Source organism: Erythrolamprus reginae, chromosome 2, assembly GCF_031021105.1.
Source record: "Erythrolamprus reginae isolate rEryReg1 chromosome 2, rEryReg1.hap1, whole genome shotgun sequence".
Lineage (NCBI taxonomy): Eukaryota > Metazoa > Chordata > Lepidosauria > Squamata > Dipsadidae > Erythrolamprus > Erythrolamprus reginae.
Window position 1 is genome coordinate 279,477,972 of NC_091951.1, and position 24,079 is coordinate 279,502,050.

The following is a 24,079-nucleotide window of genomic DNA, read 5'->3' on the forward strand; positions in this document are numbered from 1 at the left end:
GTCGAGCGGGGGGGGGGCACTAAGCAGTAGCCGTAAGGCGGCGGTGGGGCGGTTGGCTGCAAGGCACCGGCGCCGGCGGCTTGATGTGTTACGTACATTGCTGGCGCTGCGCTGGTCATGGGGCTGGTACCTCTGTCCCGGCCCAGCCAGCGGGCCAGTGCCAGCCCTGTGCCCAGGCCCGGCGCCAGCAATGTACTGCGACCCGACGTTGGTGCCACTGTCTTGGAGCTTCTGCTTGCAGCCGACTGGCTCGCGGCGCGTTGCAGGGCAGAAAAAAAAAAGAAGAGAGGAAGGAAGAGAGAAGAAAAGGAGAGAGAGAGAAGGAAAGCATGAGAGAGAGGGAGAGAAAACAAGTGAGAGGGGGAGGGAATGTGAGAGAGAGAAAGAGAAAAATGAGAAAATGATGGAGGGAAAGAACAAGGGAGAGGGAAACAAAACAAATGAGACAGAAGGAAAAAAAGGGAGAGGGAAGAGAGAAGTGGAAAGGAGGGAAGGAGGGAAAGAAGAAGAAATGGAGGGAACAAGGAAGGAAGGAAGAATGAAATGAATTGAGGGGTGGAGGAAGGAAGGACTTTTTTGGGGGGGGGGGCGGTGTAAATTTAAAAAAAAAATTCTCTCAACATACATTCAAACAATACAATGTACCATCTAATTTTCCCTGAATAAAATGCAGTATTTTGTCAGTAACTAATATCAATCATCAAAAAAGTTGCAAAAGTTTTTTTTTCTAATGTTGTGATCCGGGTACATACTTTTCTTTTAATTAAATTCCCTCCTTAATGTTCCTTCTAAAAGTACAACACTAATTATATTTCTAACTTAACCATTATGCCAAAGTGCTTTCTTCTTTCTTTATATATTTTTCTATAAATATTTTTATATATTTTTCTATAAACCAAGAAAACCTTGTATAACCAATCAGATGTTAACAAAAGAAAATTAAAAACAAAACATAAACATATATGAATCTCAGACTTCTTTCCCCCCCCAAATAGTACGTTCCCATTTTGTTTTTTACATTAAAATAAGGTATGTGCAGTGTGCATAGGGATTTGTTCATAGTTTTTTTTATAGTCCGGCCCTCCAACAGTCTGAGGGACAGTGAACTGGCCCCCTGTGTAAAAAGTTTGGGGACCCCTGACTTAAATCATCCCTACCAACTCAATTCCACAAGTTATTATGCCTACTCATCTTTCAAACTACCACTAGGAAACAGCTTGTTTTACCCCAATGGTAAAAATCTGCATAGTCCATTACTAGGAAGTATGTACAAGGCAAATTGATAACATATACTCTGCCTAAGAAAAAGGGGATTGAAAACACATTGTATAAAGGGCCTACAAAAGTCACAGAAGAATCTGCACCAATCATTAGGTCTCCTCTGATTTCTCAGAGATTTAATTCAGGCAGTTCAAACTTTTATTAGCATGTTATAAAATTTAGTAAATCGGTATTTACAAAACTACAAGTACAGCTAAAAAGAAGCAGTTGGCACTGGACGTGATAGAAACAAAGGTACATTTGAATTTCACTGGATGTCTTGAAAGGTCTTTGAAAGATCAAACATAAATTAAAACAATTTAAAAATCAGGTCGTAAGTGATTATGGCTGGAAATAATAGTCAAAATGATCATTTCAGCTTATGCAGAATTCAGGAGAAAATATTGGGTATTTTAATTATTGTGACTTGGAGCAAAGGGTAAGGAACAAAGTGGCAACTTTGCAACAGTGATTTTTTTTTTACATTTATAGCTAAATGAAATATAATAGATTAATAGAAGTCCACATTTTACTAGTTGTGGGAAGGACCACAGGTAAATTCTAATTCAGCATGGATTTTTGTCAAGGAGTTACCTGGGCTGCAAGATCGGGATTCTGGCTCAGTGACTGCATCATGCTTCTCATGTAAGGCGCAGACAACATGTTCTGCATCAACTGCGGGTTTTCTGTAATTTGCTGCAACAAGCTCTGCATGCCAGGTGTGTTGAACATACCAGCTTGAAAGAGGAAAACAAAGTTTCAGCAACACAGTGCCGTGGCATCACCTCTCTCTCTGACTTAGATGACCACCCATCTAATCAGTACAATTACTTGCATCACCCGGGACCAAAAAAACATGCAATTCAAAGTCAAAATTTTCAGTCATCCAGGTCATGGTTACCCTAAAGATGCTTTTTCAAGAGGCAATTGGACTTCCTGATTTTTCATTGAAAATGTTTCGCTTCTCATCCAATTTATGCATGGTATGTTTGTGTGTATGTTTGGTTTTTAATAAGGGTTTTTAGTTATTTTAAATATTAGATTTGTTATATGCTGTTTTTATTATTGTTGTTAGCCGCCCCAAGTCTACGGAGAGGGGCGGCATACAAATCTAATAAACAAACAAACAAACAAACAAACAAACAAACAAATAAATGCTTCTGCAGCTTTGAGTCCCACAGGATTGGGCGGCATATAAATCAAATAAATGAAATAAAATTAAATGAGAAGTGAAAGGTCAAAAAGTCCATTTGCCTCTTGAAAAAAACCCCTTTGGATAAGGGACATCATATTGTTTAATAATAGTCAATACCAGTAAATACTAGTATTTAATTTGCAATCCAAATTCATTTAACGCTCAACTGAATTTAGAAGAACCGTTGTACTCACCTGAACGGTCTTCTCCAGGTCCTGGAAGGAGAGTCCATCATGGGTTTAGCTCGAGTCTTATTGGTAGGGACTGAGTTATAAATTAATATAATTATCATATTAATTAGGTACCGCCCCCTTGCTGCCCCTGTACCTGTTTTAAAAAACGAATTCAAGTAATAACAGAAATTTATTTAACAACCAACAACAACCAGTAACTGAATGCCACAATAACCATGGTTCAATGGGAGGGTATGGACTCTCCTTCCAGGACCTGGAGAAGACCGTTCAGGTGAGTACAACGGTTCTTCTCCCATGTCTCTGGAAGGAGAGTCCATCATGGGATATACCCAAGTTCCAGTGTTCCAGGGAGGGATATCATTGAATCATATCCTAGTAGGATCACACACTTGCTGCAAAACTCTCCTCCCAAAGGACGCCTCAGCCGAAGCAAATGTGTCCAGTTTATAATGCCGTATAAAGGTGGTCGGAGAGGCATACGTGGCCGCCCTACAGATGTCCTCTATCGATGCCTGAGTGGCCCATGCCGCAGAAGTAGCGGCACTACGAGTCGAATGAGCCGTGATTCCACTAGGCAACGTCCGGGAATCTGCTTTATACGCCTCTGTGATACAAAGCTTCAACCACTGGCTAATGGTCTGCGAGGACACCCTGAGGCCCAATCGATGTTGACCAAAGGAGACAAACAGGGCCTCAGACTTGCGGAAAGGGGCAGTGTGCCTAATGTAGAGTTTCACAGCTCTGCGCACATCTATTTTATGCCACTTAAGCTCCAGCGGATGTGACCCATGCACGCAGAAATCTGGCAGGACAAGTTCCTGTATCCGGTGAAAATGGGTGTTGACCTTTGGTATGAACGTTGGGTCCAAACGGAGAACAACCTTATTAGGATGAAACGTACAAAGGTCCGGCCTTACTGACAAGGCAGACAGTTCCGACACCCGTCGTGCCGATGTAATGGCCACCAAGAACGCTGTCTTAAGGGATAACATCCTTAAAGAAACCGTCCTCAGCGGCTCGAATGGGGGCGCTGTGAGCGCTTGTAGTACTATGGTAAGATCGTCTATGGTACTATGGTAGGAAAACGTCGTATTGGTGGAGGATGCCTATTGGCAGCCCCTTTCAGAAAGTCCCTGATCAAGGCATGGTGAGCCAACGAACCACCATTCTCAGGTCGAACAATCGTTGCCAAAGCTGCCACCTGCCTTTTCAAGGTGTTGGGAGCCAGCCCTTTCTCTAGTCCGGATTGTAAGAATTCCAACACCACTACCACACTAGCATCTTGCGGTCGCTGATGTCTATCCCTACAAAAGGTGTCGAATGCGGTCCAAGTGGCCTGGTAAATCCTAGTCGTCGAAGGCCTCCTGGCCGACTGGATCGTAGCGATGACATTCTCAGGAATATGCCAGGCTCTCAATCTGTCCCCCTCAAGCGCCAAGCGGTCAGATGGAACCACTGTGGCTCCGGATGGAAGATTGCTCCCTGAGTGAGGATGATTTGGTCGTCTGGAATCCGCCAGGGTTGAACAATTGAGAGTCCCATTAGGTTGGCGAACCAAGCCCTCCGCGGCCAATGGGGTGCCATCAAGATGATCTCCGCCTGTTCCACTATGATCTTCTCTATCACCTTGGGGATGAGTGGTATTGGCGGGAAGGCGTATAGCAGTTCTTTGGGCCACGGGGAGTGCAAGGCATTGGTCCCCTTGGCTCCCGGCGTGGGGAACCTGGAATAAAAGCGGGGAAGCTGAGTATTGTACGTAGTCGCAAACAGATCCACCGTCGGGTTGCCAAACCTTTTGGTCACCTGCTGGAACAACAGCAGGGTGAGACTCCACTCCCCTGGGTCCACTGTTTGCCGACTTAGCCAATCCGCCTGAGTATTGGTTTCCCCCGCAATGTGCTCTGTGTGGAGAGATGCCAGGTGGAACTCTGCCCAGTCGAAGAGGAGCTGAGTTTCCTCCATCAGTCTGAGCGATCTGGTCCCCCCCTGGTGGTTGAGATGCGCCCTGGTCGCGACATTGTCCGTACGAATCAGCACATGCTTTCCCTGAAGGAACGGAGTGAAGGTTAGCAGGGCGAGACGGACCGCTTTCAGCTCCAGGAAGTTGATATTCGTTGGGGTCAAGTCCTGGGGAAGCCACAACCCCTGAGTTACATGACGGTCCACATGTGCCCCCCAACCAAGGAGGCTTGCATCCGTGGTCACAATGACGTGGTGTAAGTGACCAAAGGGAGACCCTCGATGTATTGCCCGGGACTGCCACCATTTCAAGGAGGCTCGTAGGCGACTTCCTACCGTGACCAGTCTGTGTGTATGACTGACCCGTCGTTTCTGGTATGGGAGTAATGTCCATTGCAGCGTGCGAAAATGATACCGTGCCCAGGGAACAATGTCCACGCATGACACTAGTGTCCCGAGCACCTTGGATAAAAGGGCCAGCGTCACCATCCGGTGGTGTTGCAACTTGTTGACTAAGGTCTGAATGTTGCGTCGTCGTTCCAATGACAGGTAGACTTCCATGGCGGTGGTGTCTATCACCGCGCCGAGATGAGTAATAGTGGAGGTGGGGAAAAGGTGACTCTTTCCCTCGTTTATTGTAAAGCCATGTTCCTGCAACAGTGCTAACGTGGCTCATAGGTCTCGTTGCGCAGTCGCCAGATCCCTGGCCAGTAAGAGGATATCGTCCAAGTAAGCGATTATTCTTATCGATCGGGACCGTAAGAAGGCGATCAGCGAGTCCAGTAACTTCGTGAAGGTACGCGGGGCGGAGGATAGGCCAAATGGCATTGCCCGGTACTGGTAGTGCTTCCCTTGGACATAAAACCGGAGGTATCTCCGGTGCCCCGGATGGATGGGGATATGCAAATACGCCTCCTTCAGGTCGATGGATGACATGAGATCTCGGTTTCTGATTGACGCGAGTATGGTGCGAAGGGAGGCCATTTTGAACCTGCGGTATAGCACGTACCTGTTTAGGCGCTTCAGGTTCAAAATTAGCCTGCAACCTCCCGATGACTTGAGCACTATGAAGACCCTGGAGTAGAACCCCATGCCCTCCATGTGGGTTGGCACCTTCTCGATGGCGTGGATCTCCAGGAGATGTGCGATCTCCTGCTCCAGCAATGCCCGCCTGGCAGCATCGGCGGGCACTGGACAGGGCACAAATTGGGTAGGTGGGAGACATAAAAATTCGAGGCGGAGCCCTCGGGTCACTGTGTCCAAAATCCAAGCGTCGGAGGTTGTGGCCGTCCAGGCGGTACAAAACCTTTGGAGTTTTCCCCCCAAAGGGACCTGCCCTGTGGAGTCACTTGGCTCCACGGAAACCTCGCTGGTTGGAACCACGAAAGGGCCGTTTTGACGATTGATATCCTCTGCCCCGGCCCTGGAAGTAGGTCCTATCGTTGCGGTACGAATAGGACTGACCATATTGGCCCTGCGAATAAGGCCTGGAGGCCTGGGTAACTCTGGAAGCTGGGTCCCATCGAAATGGCTGCCGGCGTCGGTACGGGGTACTATTGCGATCTTGGCGCCTAGAGGATCTGGTGAGGACCTTCCTCTTGTCCTTGTCCTCCACCAGAACAGCCTCCAACACCTCCCCGAACAACTTCGTGCCTTCGAAGGGGGCAGATGACAAGCGCCACTTCGACTTGGCATCCGCCTGCCAGTGTCGAAGCCAAAGTAGGCGTCGAGAAGAAATCGTAGAGGCCATGCCCCTTGCGGCAAATTTCGCTGCGTGCAAGGTAGCGTCCGCCGAGAATTCGGCCGCAGCCAGGAGCTTGTTGAGATCCTGTTTAAGACGAGGATCTTCAGGACCCATCCGAGCCTGAACCTCCTGGAGCCACATGATGGATGCCCTATTAAAGATGGATGCCGTTGATGCAGCTCGTAGGGCCCAAGCTGCCATCTGATGGGCCTTCTTCAGGAGGGTTTCGGCCCGTCTCTCATCCGGCTTAAGACTATCCGCCGTTTCGGAAGGAAAGGCGGCATTGGACACCAGTGTGGCTACCGGCTTGTCCACAGGCGGAAACTGTAATAGATTCTCCATCTCGCTATCAAATGTGTAGAAACGACGCTCTACATTAGAAGGGCCTTGGGCCGCTGCTGGGTGTTGCCAGGTGCGCTTGATGTTCTCCAAGAATATCTCCATTGCCGGAACAGTATCGGACTCCTTGGGCTGCTCCTTACACAGGGAAGCAGAAGTTCTAAGTCCATCACCTGCATCCGGAGGTGCTGCCGCACCTGGCACATCCAAGGTTTGTTTCACCTTGTGCAAGAGTAGCCTAAACAATGTTGGCTTAAATAGCCCTGCGGGAGCGGGCTGTTCTGGAAAGGCATACTCATCATCAGACAGTTCATTGTTCCCATGCTCACTGTCCTCCTCCAGCAGCCCAGTGTCTTCTGCCAGTGAATCCAGCCCAGGTGGGAGCGGTGGTGCTGACCAAAGGTCCCTGGGATGGTATGACTGTGGCAATGGGGGTGTCACACTTTGGGCCCCAACCGCCATTCCCTGCGCATAAACGTTAGCAATCATGTCCTGCAGGGATGGCGGGAAGGCCTGCCAGACATCAGTGTGGGATCTAAGCCCTGCAGCTGTTGGTGTAAACGTTGCTGTTGGAGCACAAGCCTGTGTTCCTGAAGAAACCCCATAAGCATGATGGCTGGCTGAAGCAGGCCTATCTGGCCTAGCGAAAGATGAAGGTGGAGTAGGGCCTGGTAAGGCCTGGCGGTCAGGAGACCAATCCCTTTCACTTGCAGTGCCCATGGCCCCCAAGGACAATCCAGGGGATGCTGTTCTTGAAGGGGGAAGAGGCTGGAATGGGGGTATGGCCAGGATTCCTGAAGCAGGAGAAGCTAAGGCCGCCTCCAGCCTCTGTTCTAAGGCCTTGATCTTTCTCTCAGCCTCCTTAATTGAAGCTGAGGACTGGGAAGACTTGGATTTGGCCTTGCCAGACACCTTTTCCTTGCTTTTTGCAGGCACAGCAGTGGATTGAGGCTGGTCCTCCCCACGAGTGCTGGATTGATCAGCCATCCTTGTTTAATATTATAACGGGGCAGCGTACTCACAGTCTATTTTTATACAAGCAGCACCAGAATGACAATCGAAGCAACTCTCTCTCACAATTAAAGCAGTAGGCTGCAGCACAGCTTGGTTGCTCGATGTGGGCTATGACGTCACGTCACGTGACCTGCCCACCGCCAATCAGAGGAGTCACTAGGCAGACTCCAAACTGCTCCTGGCTCGCCGCCAAGCTTGCCAGTAGCAATGCCGGCTTTTCGCACTTTTTTTGCCATCCAAAATGGCGGGCGCGACTTTCCCCTCGGCTCTCTGGCCGTCCATCTAGCCGGGAAGCTGGGGACAGCAAGGAATCGCTTCCTGCGGTGCTGCTGCGCTCTGCCTGCCTTTAGCCCGGCTTGTCTCGGTGCCTGTGTCCAGCACGCTGGGGATCAGCTGACAGGCGCTCCAATGTGCTGCTTTCGCTTGGTCTGTTCATTTTATTCATTTTATATTTACGTTATTTGACTTCTTGCCGCCCTCGTTAATGGGGGGGGCGGACCCCCCCCACCCGAGGTGTAGGGCTAGGTTTGACCTCTGGGGACAGGGACCTGCAGCCCATCCTCTCCTCTTCAGGGCAGTACTCGCGGGGAGAAGAGGCCCCATAAGGAGACCGAGGGGGGTGCTGCCCGCGGAGGGCAGGAACCCCAAACCTTCTGTCACCTGTAGAAAGATAAAACAACAACATTAATACAGAAATTAACAGTTGATACTCTTTATTAACCATAAAATTAATTACTCTCCCTCAGGAGTAAAAAACTCATAGTCCCTTCCTTGACTGAGTTTTTTAAAACTGAGGTACAGGGGCAGCAAGCGGGCGGTACCTAATTAATATGATAATTATATTAATTTATAACTCAGTCCCTACCAATAAGACTCGAGCTAAACCCATGATGGACTCTCCTTCCAGAGACATGGGAGAACAGGAATAACATGCATGCCTTTTTGGATAGGTAATTTTTAATTTGAGTAATGACCTAGTGTCACAGTGGTTAGAAAGCAGTATTGAGGGTAAATTCTGCTGACTGACTGCAGTTTGGCACTTCAATTCTCACTGGGTTAAGGTTGACTCAAGTCTTCCATTTTCCAAGGTTGGTAAAATGAGGACCCAGTTGTTGGAGACAATATGGCGACTCTGTAAACCGCTTGGAAATGGCTGTAAAGTACTGTACAGTGAAGCGGTACATAAGTCTAAGTGCTATTGCTATTTCAAAAAAATCAAGTAAGCTGCTATATGATGAACATACCTCCTAGCCCAGGTCCCAAATTTGGTATTGTTGAGCTTTGTCCTGTGCTTCCAGTGTTGCTGCTTCCAACACTACTGCCTCCTCCAGTTTCTCCACTGTTACTACTGCTACTGTTTGGGGAGCTCTGTGTGGTAGCTTGAGGAGCCCAAGGATTTGGTAAAGGGTCTCGGTTTTCTGTGCGAGATGGCTGGTTGTCCCCACCTGATGAATTGCTTACTAATGAAGCAAACGGATTGCCCCCAAACTATAAAAAAGTTAAGAAAGAAACAGATTTACCCAGCAGGAAAAAACTCCAATTCTCTGGAAACAGAATGATCCACCAAACTTGCAGAACCACAGTCACCCAAATGTTCCAGGGATGGCCTCACCCATATCAACCTATTCAAAACTGTTATCTAAGATTTTGCATTAAGACTCATCAGATGATAAAGATTTTCTTCTTTGTTAGAGATCTTCTGGGAATGTTTGTCTTATATATGAAAGCAAACAATAGTCTACAGAAAACTTCCTAGCCACAAAGGTAGTAGAGTTATGCCCATGACTCTGCTACCTCTGTCTATGATTTCCGACCCAAGGTGATGTCCCTGAACCCTGAAGTTTAAATAAACATTATTTAATTAAAGATAGTCACTATATTACAAGATCATCTAATCTCATGGGATTTCATTGTTCTCATCTCAATGAAAACAATCATATTGCATTACATATACTTTTGATGTTTGCATATAATTACATGAAATCCTGAGAGTGGGTTTCCTGAAAACTCACAATATAACAGCAATTTTGAAATATTTACTTTCAGCCACATTTTTCGATTCTTGCAATATTTTGCATGGCTGCCCAATACTGTTCCCAAAACTTTGTACTTTAAGTAGAATATCTGAACAAAATGTTTTACAGCAATAAATATGAAATAACTTTCTAAATTATTTGAAAGAATTCAAGACAAGGGTTTTGATTTTTTAAATTAAGCAGCATATTACGTTCAGCAATTCATCATAGCATCAAGGGGAAAAAATAAAATACAAAGTAGATATTCATCACTAAACATTTATCTTAACCAGCATTACAGAGGTTTCTGCAAAAAAAGATTCTCAAAAACTAAAGTATAGTTCAGGTTCTGTATTTTTCAGTGCATAAGATGCACTCTGCCTGCCCCCCAAAAACCTAGTGGAAATGTCTGTGTATCTTATAGAGCGAATGTTGTTAAAGCCTCACCAACCTACCAGCCCCCACCCTTCGGTCTCTGCCTCCCAGAAATTTGCCTCCTTGCAGCAAATAGCAAAGAACCTGGTTTAACATAAGCAGCTGATTGGCAGTTCAATCTGCTTCCCAAAATCCCGCCTATCAGGTGTTCCAGGCTGCAGGGATTGCCACTGCCCATCGTGGCTGCCACCTATCGCCACATACATAAGCCCTATTTTTTGCCTCTGTGCACCTCATTTTGCTGCAAGAAGGCAAATTGCTGGAAGGCAATGACAGATTTTTTTTCTTGTTTTCTTGCCCAAAAGCTAGTTACGTCTTATAGTCTGTAGCGTCTTATACTCCAAAAATACGGTAATTATGACACCATAGCAGTAGCCTTTCTATTTCCTCATTCTATAGCAGTGATGGCGAACCTTTTTTTCCTTGGGTGCTGAAAGAGTGTTCATGCGCACTATTGCGCATGCGTGAGTGCCCACACCCATAATTCAATGCCTGGGGAGGGTGAAAGCAGCCCCCTCCCAGAGGCCCTCTGGAGGCCGGAAACAGCTTGTTTCCCAACTTCTGGCGACCCCCATAGGCTCGTGTTTTGCCCTCCTCAGGCTTCAAAGTCTTCCCTGAAGCTAGGGGAGGGTAAAAATGCCCTCCCCCACCCCCCTGGAGGCTCTCTGGAAGCCAAAAATGCTCTCTCAGATTCTCTGTGTGAGCCAAAAATCAGCTGGCAGGTACACACATGCACATTGGAGTTCAGCTAGGGCAACGGCTCACATGCCAGCAGATATGTCTTTGGAGAGGGGCGGCATATAAATCTAATAAATTATTATTAGTAGTATGGCTCCTCATGCCACTTGTTCTATAGCTTAGCAGGATATTAGCAGAAGGCAAGACAAAAGAGCTCACTTTTCACCCCATCTAATAAAATGGAAATGAAAAATTAAGTTAGACAGTTAATTTTAGCTTATTAAAGTTCTAGGATTACTCACCTGCTCCTGTGCTGCATTCAGCATTGGCTCCTGTATATCTGTGTACATTCGTCTCAAAGCGTTATAGCCACCAGGTATACTTTCAAGATTACTCAAGGCACGATCCTGATTTCTCATCATTTCTTGCATCATTGCAGGATTTCTAGCAAGTTCCAAAGTCTAAAAAAAAGTTAAGTAAGCTGTATAAGAAAAAAATAATTCTACCAAGAAACATATACAGTATTATGAGCTAAAGATCACTTTCATGCTTATTCAAAACCTACAAAAGTAGAATAGCTTTGTAACTAAGATTAATTGTGAGAGACTTCTGGAGAGATTAACAAAGAATAAGGAAAAATTCTAGAAAGAAACACCTGAGAGGAAAGGAGATTTTTGATAGTTGATCTCATAAATAGCATCTTGTCTGAATTGAAAAAAAATAAGGAAACCAGAAGATGCTCCTTTTCATATATACAGGTGAAACTTGAAAAATTAGAATATCATGCAAAAATAAGGCAACGTAATATATGAGACCCATTGCATGCAAGGCAAGATAGTTCAAGCCGTGATTTGTCATAATTGTGATGATTATGGGGAACAGCTCATGAAAACCCAAATACACCATCTCAGAAAATTAGAATATTACATACAATCAATAAAACAAAGATTGTACATAGAACAATATTGGACCTCTCAAAAGTATAAATGCATCCAATACTTGGTTTGAGACCCTTTTGCAGCAATTACTGTCTCAATGCACTATGGCATGGAAACTATCAGACTGTGGCACTGCTGAGATGCCACAGACTGGATATTTCATCCTGGACTTCAAGCATCTTGCTCTTCTTCCTCCATACTCTGGGTCCTTGGTTTCCAAATGAGAAGCAAAAGTTTCCACAGTCTATGTTGATTTGGGGAGCCATGTCATCTGCTGGTGTTGGTACACTGTGTTTCACTAAGTCAATGCACTAAGTCAATGCAACCGTCTACCAGGAGATTTTGGAACACTTCATGCTTCCTTCCGCAGATGAGCTTTATGGGGATGCTGACTTCAATTTTTAACAGGACTTGGCACCTGCCCACACTGCCAAAAGCACCAAAACCTGGTTTAATGACCGAGGGATTACTGTGCTTCATTGGCCAGCAAACCTACCTGATCTGACTCCCATAGAGAATCTATGGGGCATTGCCAAGAGAAACATGAGAGACATGAGACCGAACAATGCAGAACAGCTGAAGGCCGCTATTAAAGAATTCTGGTCTTCCATAATACCTCAGCAGTGCCACAGGCTGATAGCTTCCATTCCACGCCACATTGAGGCAGCAGTTGCTGCAGAAGGGGCTGAAACCAAGTTCTGAGTACATATGCAACCGTATACTTTTCAGAAGTCTGATATTATTCTATGTACAATCTTTGTTTTATTGATTGCATATAATATTCTAATCTTCTGAGGTGGAAGATTTGAGGTTTTCATGAGCTGTACCCCATAATCAACACAATTATGATAAATCATGGCTTGAACTATCTTGCCTTGTATGTAATGAGTCTCTCATATATTATGTTTCACCTTTTAAGTTGCATTACTGAAATAAATGAATTTTTGCATGCTATTCTAATTTTTTGAGTTTCACCTGTATGGTCTGCTTATTCTCCATAGTCTATGTTGATGTATCTATGTATCCTCTCCAATGGATGTACATACAAGCATTAATTCCCTTCTTGCTAATTATCCAATCTCAGGGTGAGCATTCTAAAGAGCAATGGAATAGGGAAAAGGACTATAAAATTTGCTCTTTCATTTAGCTTCCTTATAAGTTGCATTCTGGAAAACTTCCTGCCATTTGGGCTCACCCATTTGTTTCACTCCTGTAAAGCAGGAGTGTCAAACTGGTGGCGGCATTTGATATATCACCACTTTTTCCCTTCACTAAACCGGATATGGGTGTGGCCAGCACATGATGTCTGCGACTGCGAGTTTGAAAGCCCTGCAGTAAAGGAAAGCTGAAATAAGGAACATTTGTGGTCATGTGATTTTCACTTAGCAATCCCTTCACTTAATGACCAAGTTGCCAATTCCAACTCTAGCTGATAAATAAGGCCTATGGAATTAGGGTTATAAATATATTAATATAAATATATTACTTTTTCAAATAACAACACACTGTTGTGCCTACTGCTACAAACAACACTAAAAATTGCTATTGCTGTCCTATCCAGATTTGTGAGTTTCCTGAATCTACCTGGTTAGCTTTAGTGTTACAAAACATGCTAATCCAGAGCAGCTCTTCTTGTGTTCTTATCTCTGGATGTAGATAATAAAAATATGATTAATTCATCCTTGAAGACAGGAATGTTCTTGGCACAGTTTAAAAAGGTGCTACTGAACCCTCTTCTCAAGAAGCCAATACTGAATGCACCATTCTGAATAATTTTTGCCCACTCTCCCAACTTCTCTTTTCGAGGAAGAAAAGTCTAGATCAGTGGTGATTGGTGATAAACTAATGGCATACGTGCCATAGGTAGCCCTCATAACCCTCTCTGTGGGCACACATGCCGTCGCTCCAGCCCAGCTTAGTTCCGTTTTTTGCTATCATTTGCAGGGAAACAAAAGTTGGTGGGGCTGAAAAAGAGTTCACTCAAAATCAGTTCCAACTCCTCACAAAAGAAAAAGATCACATGAAGTTGGAATTAATCGAGTGAACTTTTTTCTTTAGACCCACACACTTTTGTTTGCCTGCACACAATAGCAAGAAACATGACCAAAAACATGGAGCTAGAAATCACATAGGCAAAGAAATGCTTGAGGTGGATATCGGCTCCAGAGCCACCTGCGGCTCTTTCATCCCTCTGCTGCAGCTCCCTGTCATGGCAGAGGGATGAATGTGTTGTTGCCCTGTCACAGCAGTGGCGATGGCCAGAACCTTAGTGCGGGAACGAAGCGTCCCTGCCTTTGCCTTTGCGTGAAACAACATTTTACCTTTGTTGCAGTACATTTGCTATTGCTGCCTCCCTGGCCTGCCTGCTACTCTTGCAGCGCCTTGTGCAGCATAGTGAAATTTAGCGTGCTTCACAATGGGGGAGACGGGGTCCCCACAATGCGACCCTGCATTGTTGGCTTGCTCTCGTCTCCCGGATGTCAGTTGCTTTTCCTGCAGAGCTGCCAGTGTTGTGATTCCCCTGCCTTTCCACCGGCCAGCTGGTCTTTTGCTCTCTGATGACCAGCTGATCGTTGGTGAGCTATTCCTGAGTTCATCGGCCTCCGGACATCAGATTCCCACCACCCAGCACCAGTTCAGAGGTTCTCCCCACCCCACCAAGAGAGAGGGAGGGAAAGAGAAACAGAGACGGGGGAGGGATGGAGGGAAAGAGAGAGAGATTGAGTGGGGGAGGGAAAGAGAGAGTGGGGAAAGAGAAACAGACACAGAGGGATAGAAAGAGGGAGAAAGCGAGGTAAAGAGAAATGATATTACAAAAGTTTTTCTTTTTCATTGTTGTTAAACATATTTGAAAAGCAGGAAAAAATGAAGGGGCATTGAAGTGCATTTGTCACGTTTTTCTGAACTCTGCCTTGTTTATCATTATTTTAAGTAGTAAAACCTCAGTATTCAGGTTAAATTGCCACATTGTCACTCTGTGATAAATAAGTGGGCTTTGGGTTGCGGTTTGGGCATTTGGTCTCTACAGGTTCACCATCACTGGTCTAAACAATCTATTTCATCCAGGATCCTTTGGAGGTGCAGCATAAACATGGAGTCGTCTATGTGGGCCTACACTTGAAAAAATCTGATAGCTGCAGCTGCTTCCAGGTCCAGTTAAAGGGATTGGTTATTACCTTTAAAACCCACCATGGCATGACAGATTATCTGAGAAACGTCTCGTTCAAAGTACATCAATCCTTCCGACCCAGTCGGGTAGAGGAGGTATGTTGTGAATCCTGTTGATTAAGGATTTTTGATTGGTGGGGTCTAGGAACACAGCCATCTTTGTCATTGCCCCTGCCCTATGGAATATCTTGTCTCTAGAAGTGAGGAAAGCCCCCACTTTTCCGGCCTTCTGGAAATCAGCAAGATCTAGTTCTGCCAACCAGCATTAGGATCTAAGAATGGCATGCAAATTTGAAGGATTGTGGGTGATTTGAGGGTGCTTTTTCTACATTTTCAAAAACTGTTTAACTTTGTTTTTATCTATGTCTCTTTTCTATGTCTGCATGGCTTGTATTTGTAATTGCCTAGGGTCACAATTGAGATGAGTGCTGTATAAATTTGATAAACAGACTGTATCTTTAAATATGTGAAGGATGTATAGTAAAAATGCAATGGCTATTCACAATATCTACGGTTAAACAAATAGTCTTTGATTAGGTATGATAAGAGACTAAACTGCTCAATCTGAACATGCATAAAATATAAATATTCTGTAATTAAGGCTGTATTTTGAGATTCCAGGGTTATCCAAATAATTTCCCATCAAATCTTCTCCAATGGAAGAACTTGAAAAAACTTTGAAATGTTTGATGTAAATGCATATGATTGGCAATACAGTGGAACCTCGACATACGAGCAGCTCTACTTACGAGCTACTCGAGATAAGAGCTGGGAGGGGAGCGACATTTTTGTTTGCCTCCCGAGCTCACATTCGGGATACGAGCGCCAAGGAGCTGTCTCCTGAAGCCGAACACTAACTTCCGCTTTCGGCTTCAGGAGACAGCTCCTTGGTGCTCGTATCCCGCGTGTTTTAAAAGGTTGCAGCCGGCCTGGGGGGCTCGGGGGGGTGCTGGCAAGCCCCCCAGGCCGGCTGCAACCTTTTAAAACACGCGCGCCGCTTCGCAGCTCTCTGCTGAATCCGGAACGCTAACTTCCACGTTCGGATTCAGCAGACAGCTGCGAAGCAGCGCACGTGTTTTAAAACGTGGCAGCCGGCCTGGGGGGCTCAGGGGGAAGCCCCCGAGCCCCCCAGGCCGGCTGCAACCTTTTAAAACACGCGCGCCGCTTCGCAGCTCTCTGCTGAATCCGGAACGCTAACTTCCGCGTTCGGATTCAGCAGACAGCTGTGAAGCAGCGCGCGTGTTTTAAAACGTGGCAGCCGGCCTGGGGGGCTCGGGGGCTTCCAGGGATCGATCGTGAAGGAGAAAGAGAGGGAGAGATCTGGATCCCCCCCCCCCCCCGATCGTGTGCGTGTTTTGCAATCCGAGGCTACGGTGCATTTTCAGAAGTGGGTTAGCTTGCGCGAGGGTGGCCGGCCGCACGTGATGGAAAAAGGTCTGGGAAGGCTTTGAATCTATGAGGAGGGAGGGAGAGCGTAGTTAGGATTCTCGAATAGGCACCTCTGATTGGGTTTAATTTGATAGATTGATAGATGAAGCCCTCTGCCCTCTCCAAACGCATCTGGCTAACGGGGCGATTACCTCCCGGCTTCTTACACCCGCCGGAGTTCGGGATGGGGTGGGACGGAGGGACCGGTATGAAGCGAGTGACCTATTCCAGGACTGCACAGGCGTTTCGCCCCCCCCCCCCGAAGACTGTCTCGTCTTAAGGTTTTAAGGGGAGGCTTTTTCTTTCTCTTTCATTCTCTTTCTTGCTTTCTTTCTTGCTCTTTTTCTTTCTCTCTTTTACCTTCCCTTCCTCTATTTCTTCTTTTCTTTCCCCTTCCCACCTTCTTCCTTCCCTCCCTTCAGTCCTTCCTCTCTTACTCTCCCCTTTCATAAGTTTCCTTGCTTCCTTCCTCTGTTCCTGTCCCTTCCCCCTTTCTTTCTTTCTCTTTTTCTTTCTCTCTTTTACCTTCCCTTCCTCTATTTCTTCTTTTCTTTCTCCTTCCTACCTTCTTCCCTCCCTCCCTTCCTTCAGTCCTTCCTCTCTTACTCTCCCCTTTCATAAGTTTCCTTGCTTCCTTCCTCTGTTCCTGTCCCTTCCCTCTTTCTTTCTTTCTTGCTCTTTTTCTTTCTCTCTTTTACCTTCCCTTCCTCTATTTCTTCTTTTTTCTCCTTCCCACCTTCTTCCCTCCCTCCCTCCCTTCACTCATTCCTCTCTTACTCTCCCCTTTCATAAGTTTCCTTGCTTCCTTCCTCTGTTCCTGTCCCTTCCCCCTTTCTTTCTTTCTCGCTCTTTTTCTTTCTCTCTTTTACCTTCCCTTCCTCTATTTCTTCTTTTCTTTCTCCTTCCTACCTTCTTCCCTCCCTCCCTTCCTTCAGTCCTTCCTCTCTTACTCTCCCCTTTCATAAGTTTCCTTGCTTCCTTCCTCTGTTCCTGTCCCTTCCCCCTTTCTTTCTTTCTTTCTCTTTTTCTTTCTCTCTTTTACCTTCCCTTCCTCTATTTCTTTTCTTTCTCCTTCCCACCTTCTTCCCTCCCTCCCTCCCTTCACTCATTCCTCTCTTACTCTCCCCTTTCATAAGTTTCCTTGCTTCCTTCCTCTGTTCCTGTCCCTTCCCCCTTTCTTTCTTTCTTGCTCTTTTTCTTTCTCTCTTTTACCTTCCCTTCCTCTATTTCTTCTTTTCTTTCTCCTTCCCACCTTCTTCCCTCCCTCCCTCCCTCCCTTCACTCATTCCTCTCTTACTCTCCCCTTTCATAAGTTTCCTTGCTTCCTTCCTCTGTTCCTGTCCCTTCCCTCTTTCCTTCCTTCCTTCCCACCCTCCGTCCATTCATTCACCCATTCCTCTCTTGATCGCTTAAAGCCGGTCCCTGGTGCAAAAAGGGTTGGGGACCTCTGTCCTACAGGATTGGGTGGCAGAGAAGTTGAACATACAGTATGTAAATTTAAAAGTTTAAGAAAGTTTACAAGTTAAGTGAAAGAAACTTCATTATTCATTTATATGTACATGTACATTTCTTCATTAAAAACATGTCTTTCTGCATAATTTAGACTAACTTTGTGAGTTTTTTGAGGGCTGGAACCAATTAAAATTATTTACATTAATTCCTATGGGGAAAAGTCGTTCGAGATAAGAGCTGCTCGACTTAAGAGCCCAGGTCCGGAACGAATTAAACTCGTATCTCGAGGTACCACTGTATTAAGTTAGACTGACTCAAGGTATGAGTCATTATGATCCAACTTTTGAGTTCATCTGTATAAATATAAAGCAACAACAAAATGAATATATATATATCCAATTTATGATTAATTAATAAATGAACCACACTCACTTATATTTTATGTGTTAATTATAATACAGTAATTTACTGTATATAGTAACAAGCTCATGATCTAATACCTATTATACAAAATGTTAACTTACCTGTCGCATAATATCAGGGTTATTGAGCATATGACTGATTTCTGGATTTCTCTGTATCAATTGCTGCATTTGAGGATTGGCCATAATTAATTGTCGCATTAGATCTGGATTTGAAAGCATGCTTTGAACGAAGGGATTCTCCATAATCTGAACCATCATTTCTGGATTTGACATGAGTTGTCGCTGCATTTGACTTTGTAATTCTGAAAAGTTTGAGGTACTTAGACCTAGGCTGCTCAGACTTGCAAGTCCTCCAAGACCACCTTCAAGAAACAACAAAAATATTAAATATTGTTTCAGGGTTTATTTCTGTATCACTTTTTATTAATGAGGGGGGTTTTTTTAGTTAAAGGAAGTTTCATGTATCAAATTTCTTTTCATACTTTGGTTAGTATGCTTTGTTACTTATCCAATTTGGTTCTGTGCCATTTTTTGAGATATTTGTGTCCAATACTTTAGGAATAATGTTAATGTCATTTATACTGAAGCATGCAATAAAAAGTCTGATGACAGTATATGGTTCAGCAAGATTGCTGAGTTGTTAAAAGTAGTTGTCTTTTAGGATGAAAACTAATTGGTTCTCCCTCTTTTGCTGATAATAAAATGGTAATGTAAAAGGAATTGTTTCTTCTTACCTTAACACAAAATAATGATTTACTTCAAAAGTTAGAAAAACCAAATTATATTCTTGCTTGTTACAAGACAATAAAAATGTAGCACAAATAACAGAAGCCTGGTATAATGGGAGAACATTTATGTTTTTTACTTAATGATTTATATAATGAGCCATCTCATAAAAATGCCTGGTACTCAATAATGGTGCTTGTTGGAAACCAATACTGAAGGTTCAAAATGGTGATCACATGACGTGACATTGCAACATCATTATTGCAAGCTGATTACCAAGTGTCTCAATCACAATCATGTGGTGTCATTGATGCTTTAACTGCCGCCATGAGGACCTGTTTTAAATTCCCCTTGTTCAGCGCCATTGTTACTTTGGTCACTGAATAGTTCTTGGTCCTAATCTATTTAAATTCAGTTTTACATCTGTACAGTATCCCTGTGAGTACAACCTGTGTAATGAGACATTTTGGATCAGTATTCCCAAATTTCACAGGAATTCCCAAAGACACACTTGTAAAATCAGTTTAGATGATAGATATAGATAGATAGATAGATAGATAGATAGATAGATAGATAGATAGATAGATAGATAGATAGATAGATATAGACAGACAGACAGACAGACAGACAGACACACACAAATAAATACACACATATTTACTATTATTCATGAGTACTCATTTACTGTGAATATAGATAATCAACAAGATATAGCTGTCAATGGACAATACAAATCATACCAAATTAAGTCTTATTTAGAGATTATCCTTCTTACTAAGGGCCTTACCTAAACCAAATGGACTGGTATTTGTTGGATTTGTAGAGGTACTATTGGTTGATGCTGTTGTTGTGGTGGTAGTAGTACTCCCTGAAGTACTTGTTTGCTGAGCTGAATTATCATGTGATCTATAAAACATTAAAAAAACATTTCTGCAATGAACAAATTTAGTCAAAAATGAGGAACAGAAAGGAATTTGCAAGCAGCAGTTCAGTTTTCATTCATCATGCTTAACATGATAAAAAAAAATATCTGACCAACTTTCTCTTACTCAAAGTAATTATGGTTGGAATTAACAGTCTCAACATCATGCCAGTTCTCAACTGATGAGTCAGTAGAATCCAGACATTCCAATGCAAATAGCATGCATTACAATTGACTTTTTTCTTTTTGAGAAAAGGAGGCAAGCAAAGGGGGGGGATGAGGGAAATTAAGATGGTCACATGCACTGACTTTGTTATACTCAATCAAGTCTAGATCAAATCCTTTGCATATAAATTGAGTAAATTGATAAAATTACATATGTATTTTGTAATAGTGTACAGATAGTTCTTAACTTGCAACCATTTGTTTGCGACCATTCAAAGTTATGATAGTTATGTATCATCGCAAAAAGTTGGGAAAAAAGTGATTTACAACTGATCTGCGAACTTGCAGCTGTGGCAGCATTTCCACTATCTCAGGATATATGAAAATATAAACTCTTGGCAACCATATTTATGAAGGTTGCTGCATTGGCCAGGGATGTGTGTGTATGTGTGTGTGTGTGTGTGTTTGCGGGTGCAGATGGCCATCATTTGTGATCTTCTCAACTGGATTCTGATAAGTAAGGTCAATAGAGGAACCTGGATTCATTTAAATGATATAATTCATTTAACAACTGCAGTGATTCACTTAACAACTGTGGCATAAAGGTTGTAAAATTTTGTGCAACCTAACTGCTTTGTTTAATAGAAAAGTTGGTCTCATACGTGTTCGTAATTCAAGGACTACCTATGCACTGCTATATTTTTATAGTTTTGAATGGGATAATTTTGTGCAAAGAAATATAAAATAACTTAGAAGACATATTAATCAAATTAGTCTTATTTGATCAGTATCATTGTGCATGCAGAACAAGATGACCATAATCATGACCTGAAACGATTCCAATGCATTCAGAAAGCATTCAGACTCCCTTCACTTTTGTCAATTTTGTTATGCTGCAGACCCAATTCTACAGTTGTTGAAATTGTTTACTTTTCTTCGTTGTTCTACATTTAGTACCCCATAATGGCAACGTGATAACAGAATTTTAGTCTATAAATTTATTTTAAAAACCTGAAATATCATATTGGCTCAAGTTTTCATATCCTTTGCAACAATGTGAAATTTAGCTCTGGTGGCTCCCATTTATCCTGATCATTGCCAATGTAGGAGTCCACTTGTGGTAAATTGACTGGACATGATATGGGAAGGCACACACCTCTCTATGGAAGGCCTCAAGCTGACAATGCATCCTGTAGCAGAGCAAAAGCCTTCATGGTCAAAGGAACTAACTGCAGAGCTCAGAAACAGGATTATTGCAAGGCACACATCTCAGTGAGGCTACAATAAAATTTCTGCTGCACTACAGGTTGCTAAGAACACAGTGGCCTCCTTAATTCTCAAATGGATGTAGTTTGGCACAACCAGAATTTTCCCAAGAGCTGGTTGCCCAGTCAAACTGAGCAACTGGGGAAAAGGAGCATAGTAAGAAAATAATCAAATTGATGGTCACTCTGACAGAGCTCTAGAGATCCTGTGTAAAGATGGGACAGAGTTCCAGAAGGACAACCATCATTGCAGTCCTCCGTGATCTGGGCTTTATGGCATTGTCTAGATGGAAGCGCCTCCTCAGTGCAAAACACATGAAAGCCCACTTGGAGTGTGCAAAAAAAGCACCTGAAGGACTCTCGAATCGTGAGGAACAAGATTCTCTGATAAAACCAAGACTCAACTGTTTAGTCTCAATTCTAAACATTGTCTGGAGGAAATCAAGCACAGCTCATCACCTACCCAACATCATCCCAACAGTGAAGCATGATGGTGGCAGCATCATGTTGTGGGGCTGGGATATTGGCCAAGCTTAAGGCAAAGTTGAATGGAGCAAACAGGGCTATCTATCGTCAATGAAACCCTGTTCCACAGCTCTCAGGATTTCAGACTCACTTTCCAACGTGACAATGTCTAATCACACAGCCAAGACAACTCAGGAGTGGCTTAAGGACAACTCTGTCAATGTCCTAGAGTGGCCCAGCCTGAGCCCTGAATTCAACCCTAATGAACATCTCTGGAGGGAACTGAAAATGGCTGTCCATCAATGGTCACCATCCAACCTGGCTCAGCTTGAGAAGATTTGCAAAGAAGAATGGCAGAAAATTCTCCAATCCAAGTGTGCAAAGCTTATCATGTCTTATCCAAAAAGACTCAAGTTGGAATTGCTATCAAAGGTGCTTCAACATAGTACTGAGGGAAGGGTCTGAATGATTATGGCAATGTGATATTTTAGGGTTTCTTTTTAATAAATTTACAGACTTTTCTATCATTCTATTTTCACTGTGTTATGGGTTATAGAGAGAAGATCAGAGGTGACAAATTCACAATGACACATCGCCACGTGACGTACCACAAGTTTTTTCCCTTTCACTAAAACAGGGGTAAGGGTGATCGGCATCCAGCCTACAGGCCGTGAATTTAACATCCCTGGTGTAGATTAATGAGGGAAAAAAATGAATTTCAATAACTGTAGAATCAGGCTGCAGCGTAACAAAATTGACATAAGTGAAGGGGGGTCTGAATACTTTCTGAATGCACTGTATGCTTACTGCAGGATAGTCAATCTAAGATAATCTATATAATGCTGAGCAGCACTTTTCAGTATTCCTAGGAAGCACTGCAAATTGTCAGAATGTTTTTACTTGTAGTTGTGCAGTATTTAGTGTGCCATATTTTGTGCACAATACATTTACAAAAAAAGGGGGGAAATGAAAGCAAGAGCACTAAAACTGGGTCAACTACTATTAAAGTTAAAGAAGCTGATGAGAAGGAGATCAATATTTATCAGAGATCTATAATCATTGGTGTTTCATAAATTACCTGCAAAAAACAAAATTTTGCCCTCCTCAAAATTATACATAGAAAATTTCACTTCCTTCATTACTATGTTGCCAAGGTATTACATATCAATTAAAATACAAAAGACCTAACATCACTTCATTTATAACATATTTTCTATTCAAAGAACGTTTAAAATGGATATACCATACACCACATCATGTTGTTATAAGAAATTCAGATCAATTTGATGGATTTCATTACTTTTCTAGAAAACACATTACTGATCACAAATCAGTGTAACATCAATATTCTCTTAATTTTTCTCTCTTCTCACTCTACATCAATCAGTTATCTGTAACTTACTTAAAATATACTTAAATCACTAGCACTGATGATGTTATCTATTATGGGTAATTAAACACCTGCCAGAAAACAACCAAGCTCAGAGAGCACCAAAGACCCCTCATACTTAAAACATTAATGTTGTTATATTAGCTATTCAACTAATCAAATAGAAATAATAAAAAACTAATTAGTAGATAATGTTTGATTAAAAAAAGATATAAAATCCTGGCACTACCATAACATGATGCAAGATAATGAACAAATTGCTATAATTGTTCAGCTTGTTCAGAAACATATTCCAGAAGGATTTTTGCTCCTGGGGCTTATTATAGAAAGCAAATATACTTCACAACTGACAGAATTCAGCACACTTCTTTCTATTTAGTTTTTCTTAATTATTTAAAAAACATCTGAAATAATATAAGTCATTAAGATGAAATAAAACTACCAATCAGAGGTTTACACAACCAACCTACCTGTTTTGTGTCTTAATGACAAGGTGAACAGTAAGTCCATCATGAATTCCATGTTGGGTCAATGTATCTTGATCTTTCAAGATTTTTCCAGCAAATATCAACACAAGTTGGTCAGAGTGAGCCTTGAAGCGCTTGGAGATTTCTTCCTTAAACTAAAACAAGGGGGGAAATATAGTTTAGATTACGCAATTAATTTGCTCAATTAACTTATGAGTTGCTCCCATGTTCAGTAAAACATTACCATACAATTATATCAATTGCTGAAATTTGGCCCATTCAGCTGCCAAATATTTTATAAAACAAAGTTTGTATATAAACCATATACCTACTATTAATAAATATGAAAACCATATATATCTTTGTAGAAAAGGTACACTGTAGATATAGAAGGACATCTGAGTACTTAGAGCAGGCATGTTCAACCCATGGCCC

General features: G+C 43.1%; 1 protein-coding gene across 1 annotated transcript in view; it reads right to left on the bottom strand.

The window, feature by feature from the left end:
• UBQLN1 (ubiquilin 1) overlaps positions 1 to 24,079 on the bottom strand; it is a 54,226-nt gene that overhangs the window by 11,353 nt on the left and 18,794 nt on the right. The window contains exons 2-7 of the mRNA XM_070742729.1: positions 23,648 to 23,799; positions 19,758 to 19,876; positions 18,344 to 18,606; positions 11,136 to 11,294; positions 8,950 to 9,193; positions 1,855 to 1,997 (exon numbers count right to left, since the gene is read on the bottom strand). Coding sequence (XP_070598830.1) covers positions 1,855 to 1,997; positions 8,950 to 9,193; positions 11,136 to 11,294; positions 18,344 to 18,606; positions 19,758 to 19,876; positions 23,648 to 23,799 — 1,080 coding nt within the window. The remainder of the gene's footprint in view (positions 1 to 1,854; positions 1,998 to 8,949; positions 9,194 to 11,135; positions 11,295 to 18,343; positions 18,607 to 19,757; positions 19,877 to 23,647; positions 23,800 to 24,079) is intronic.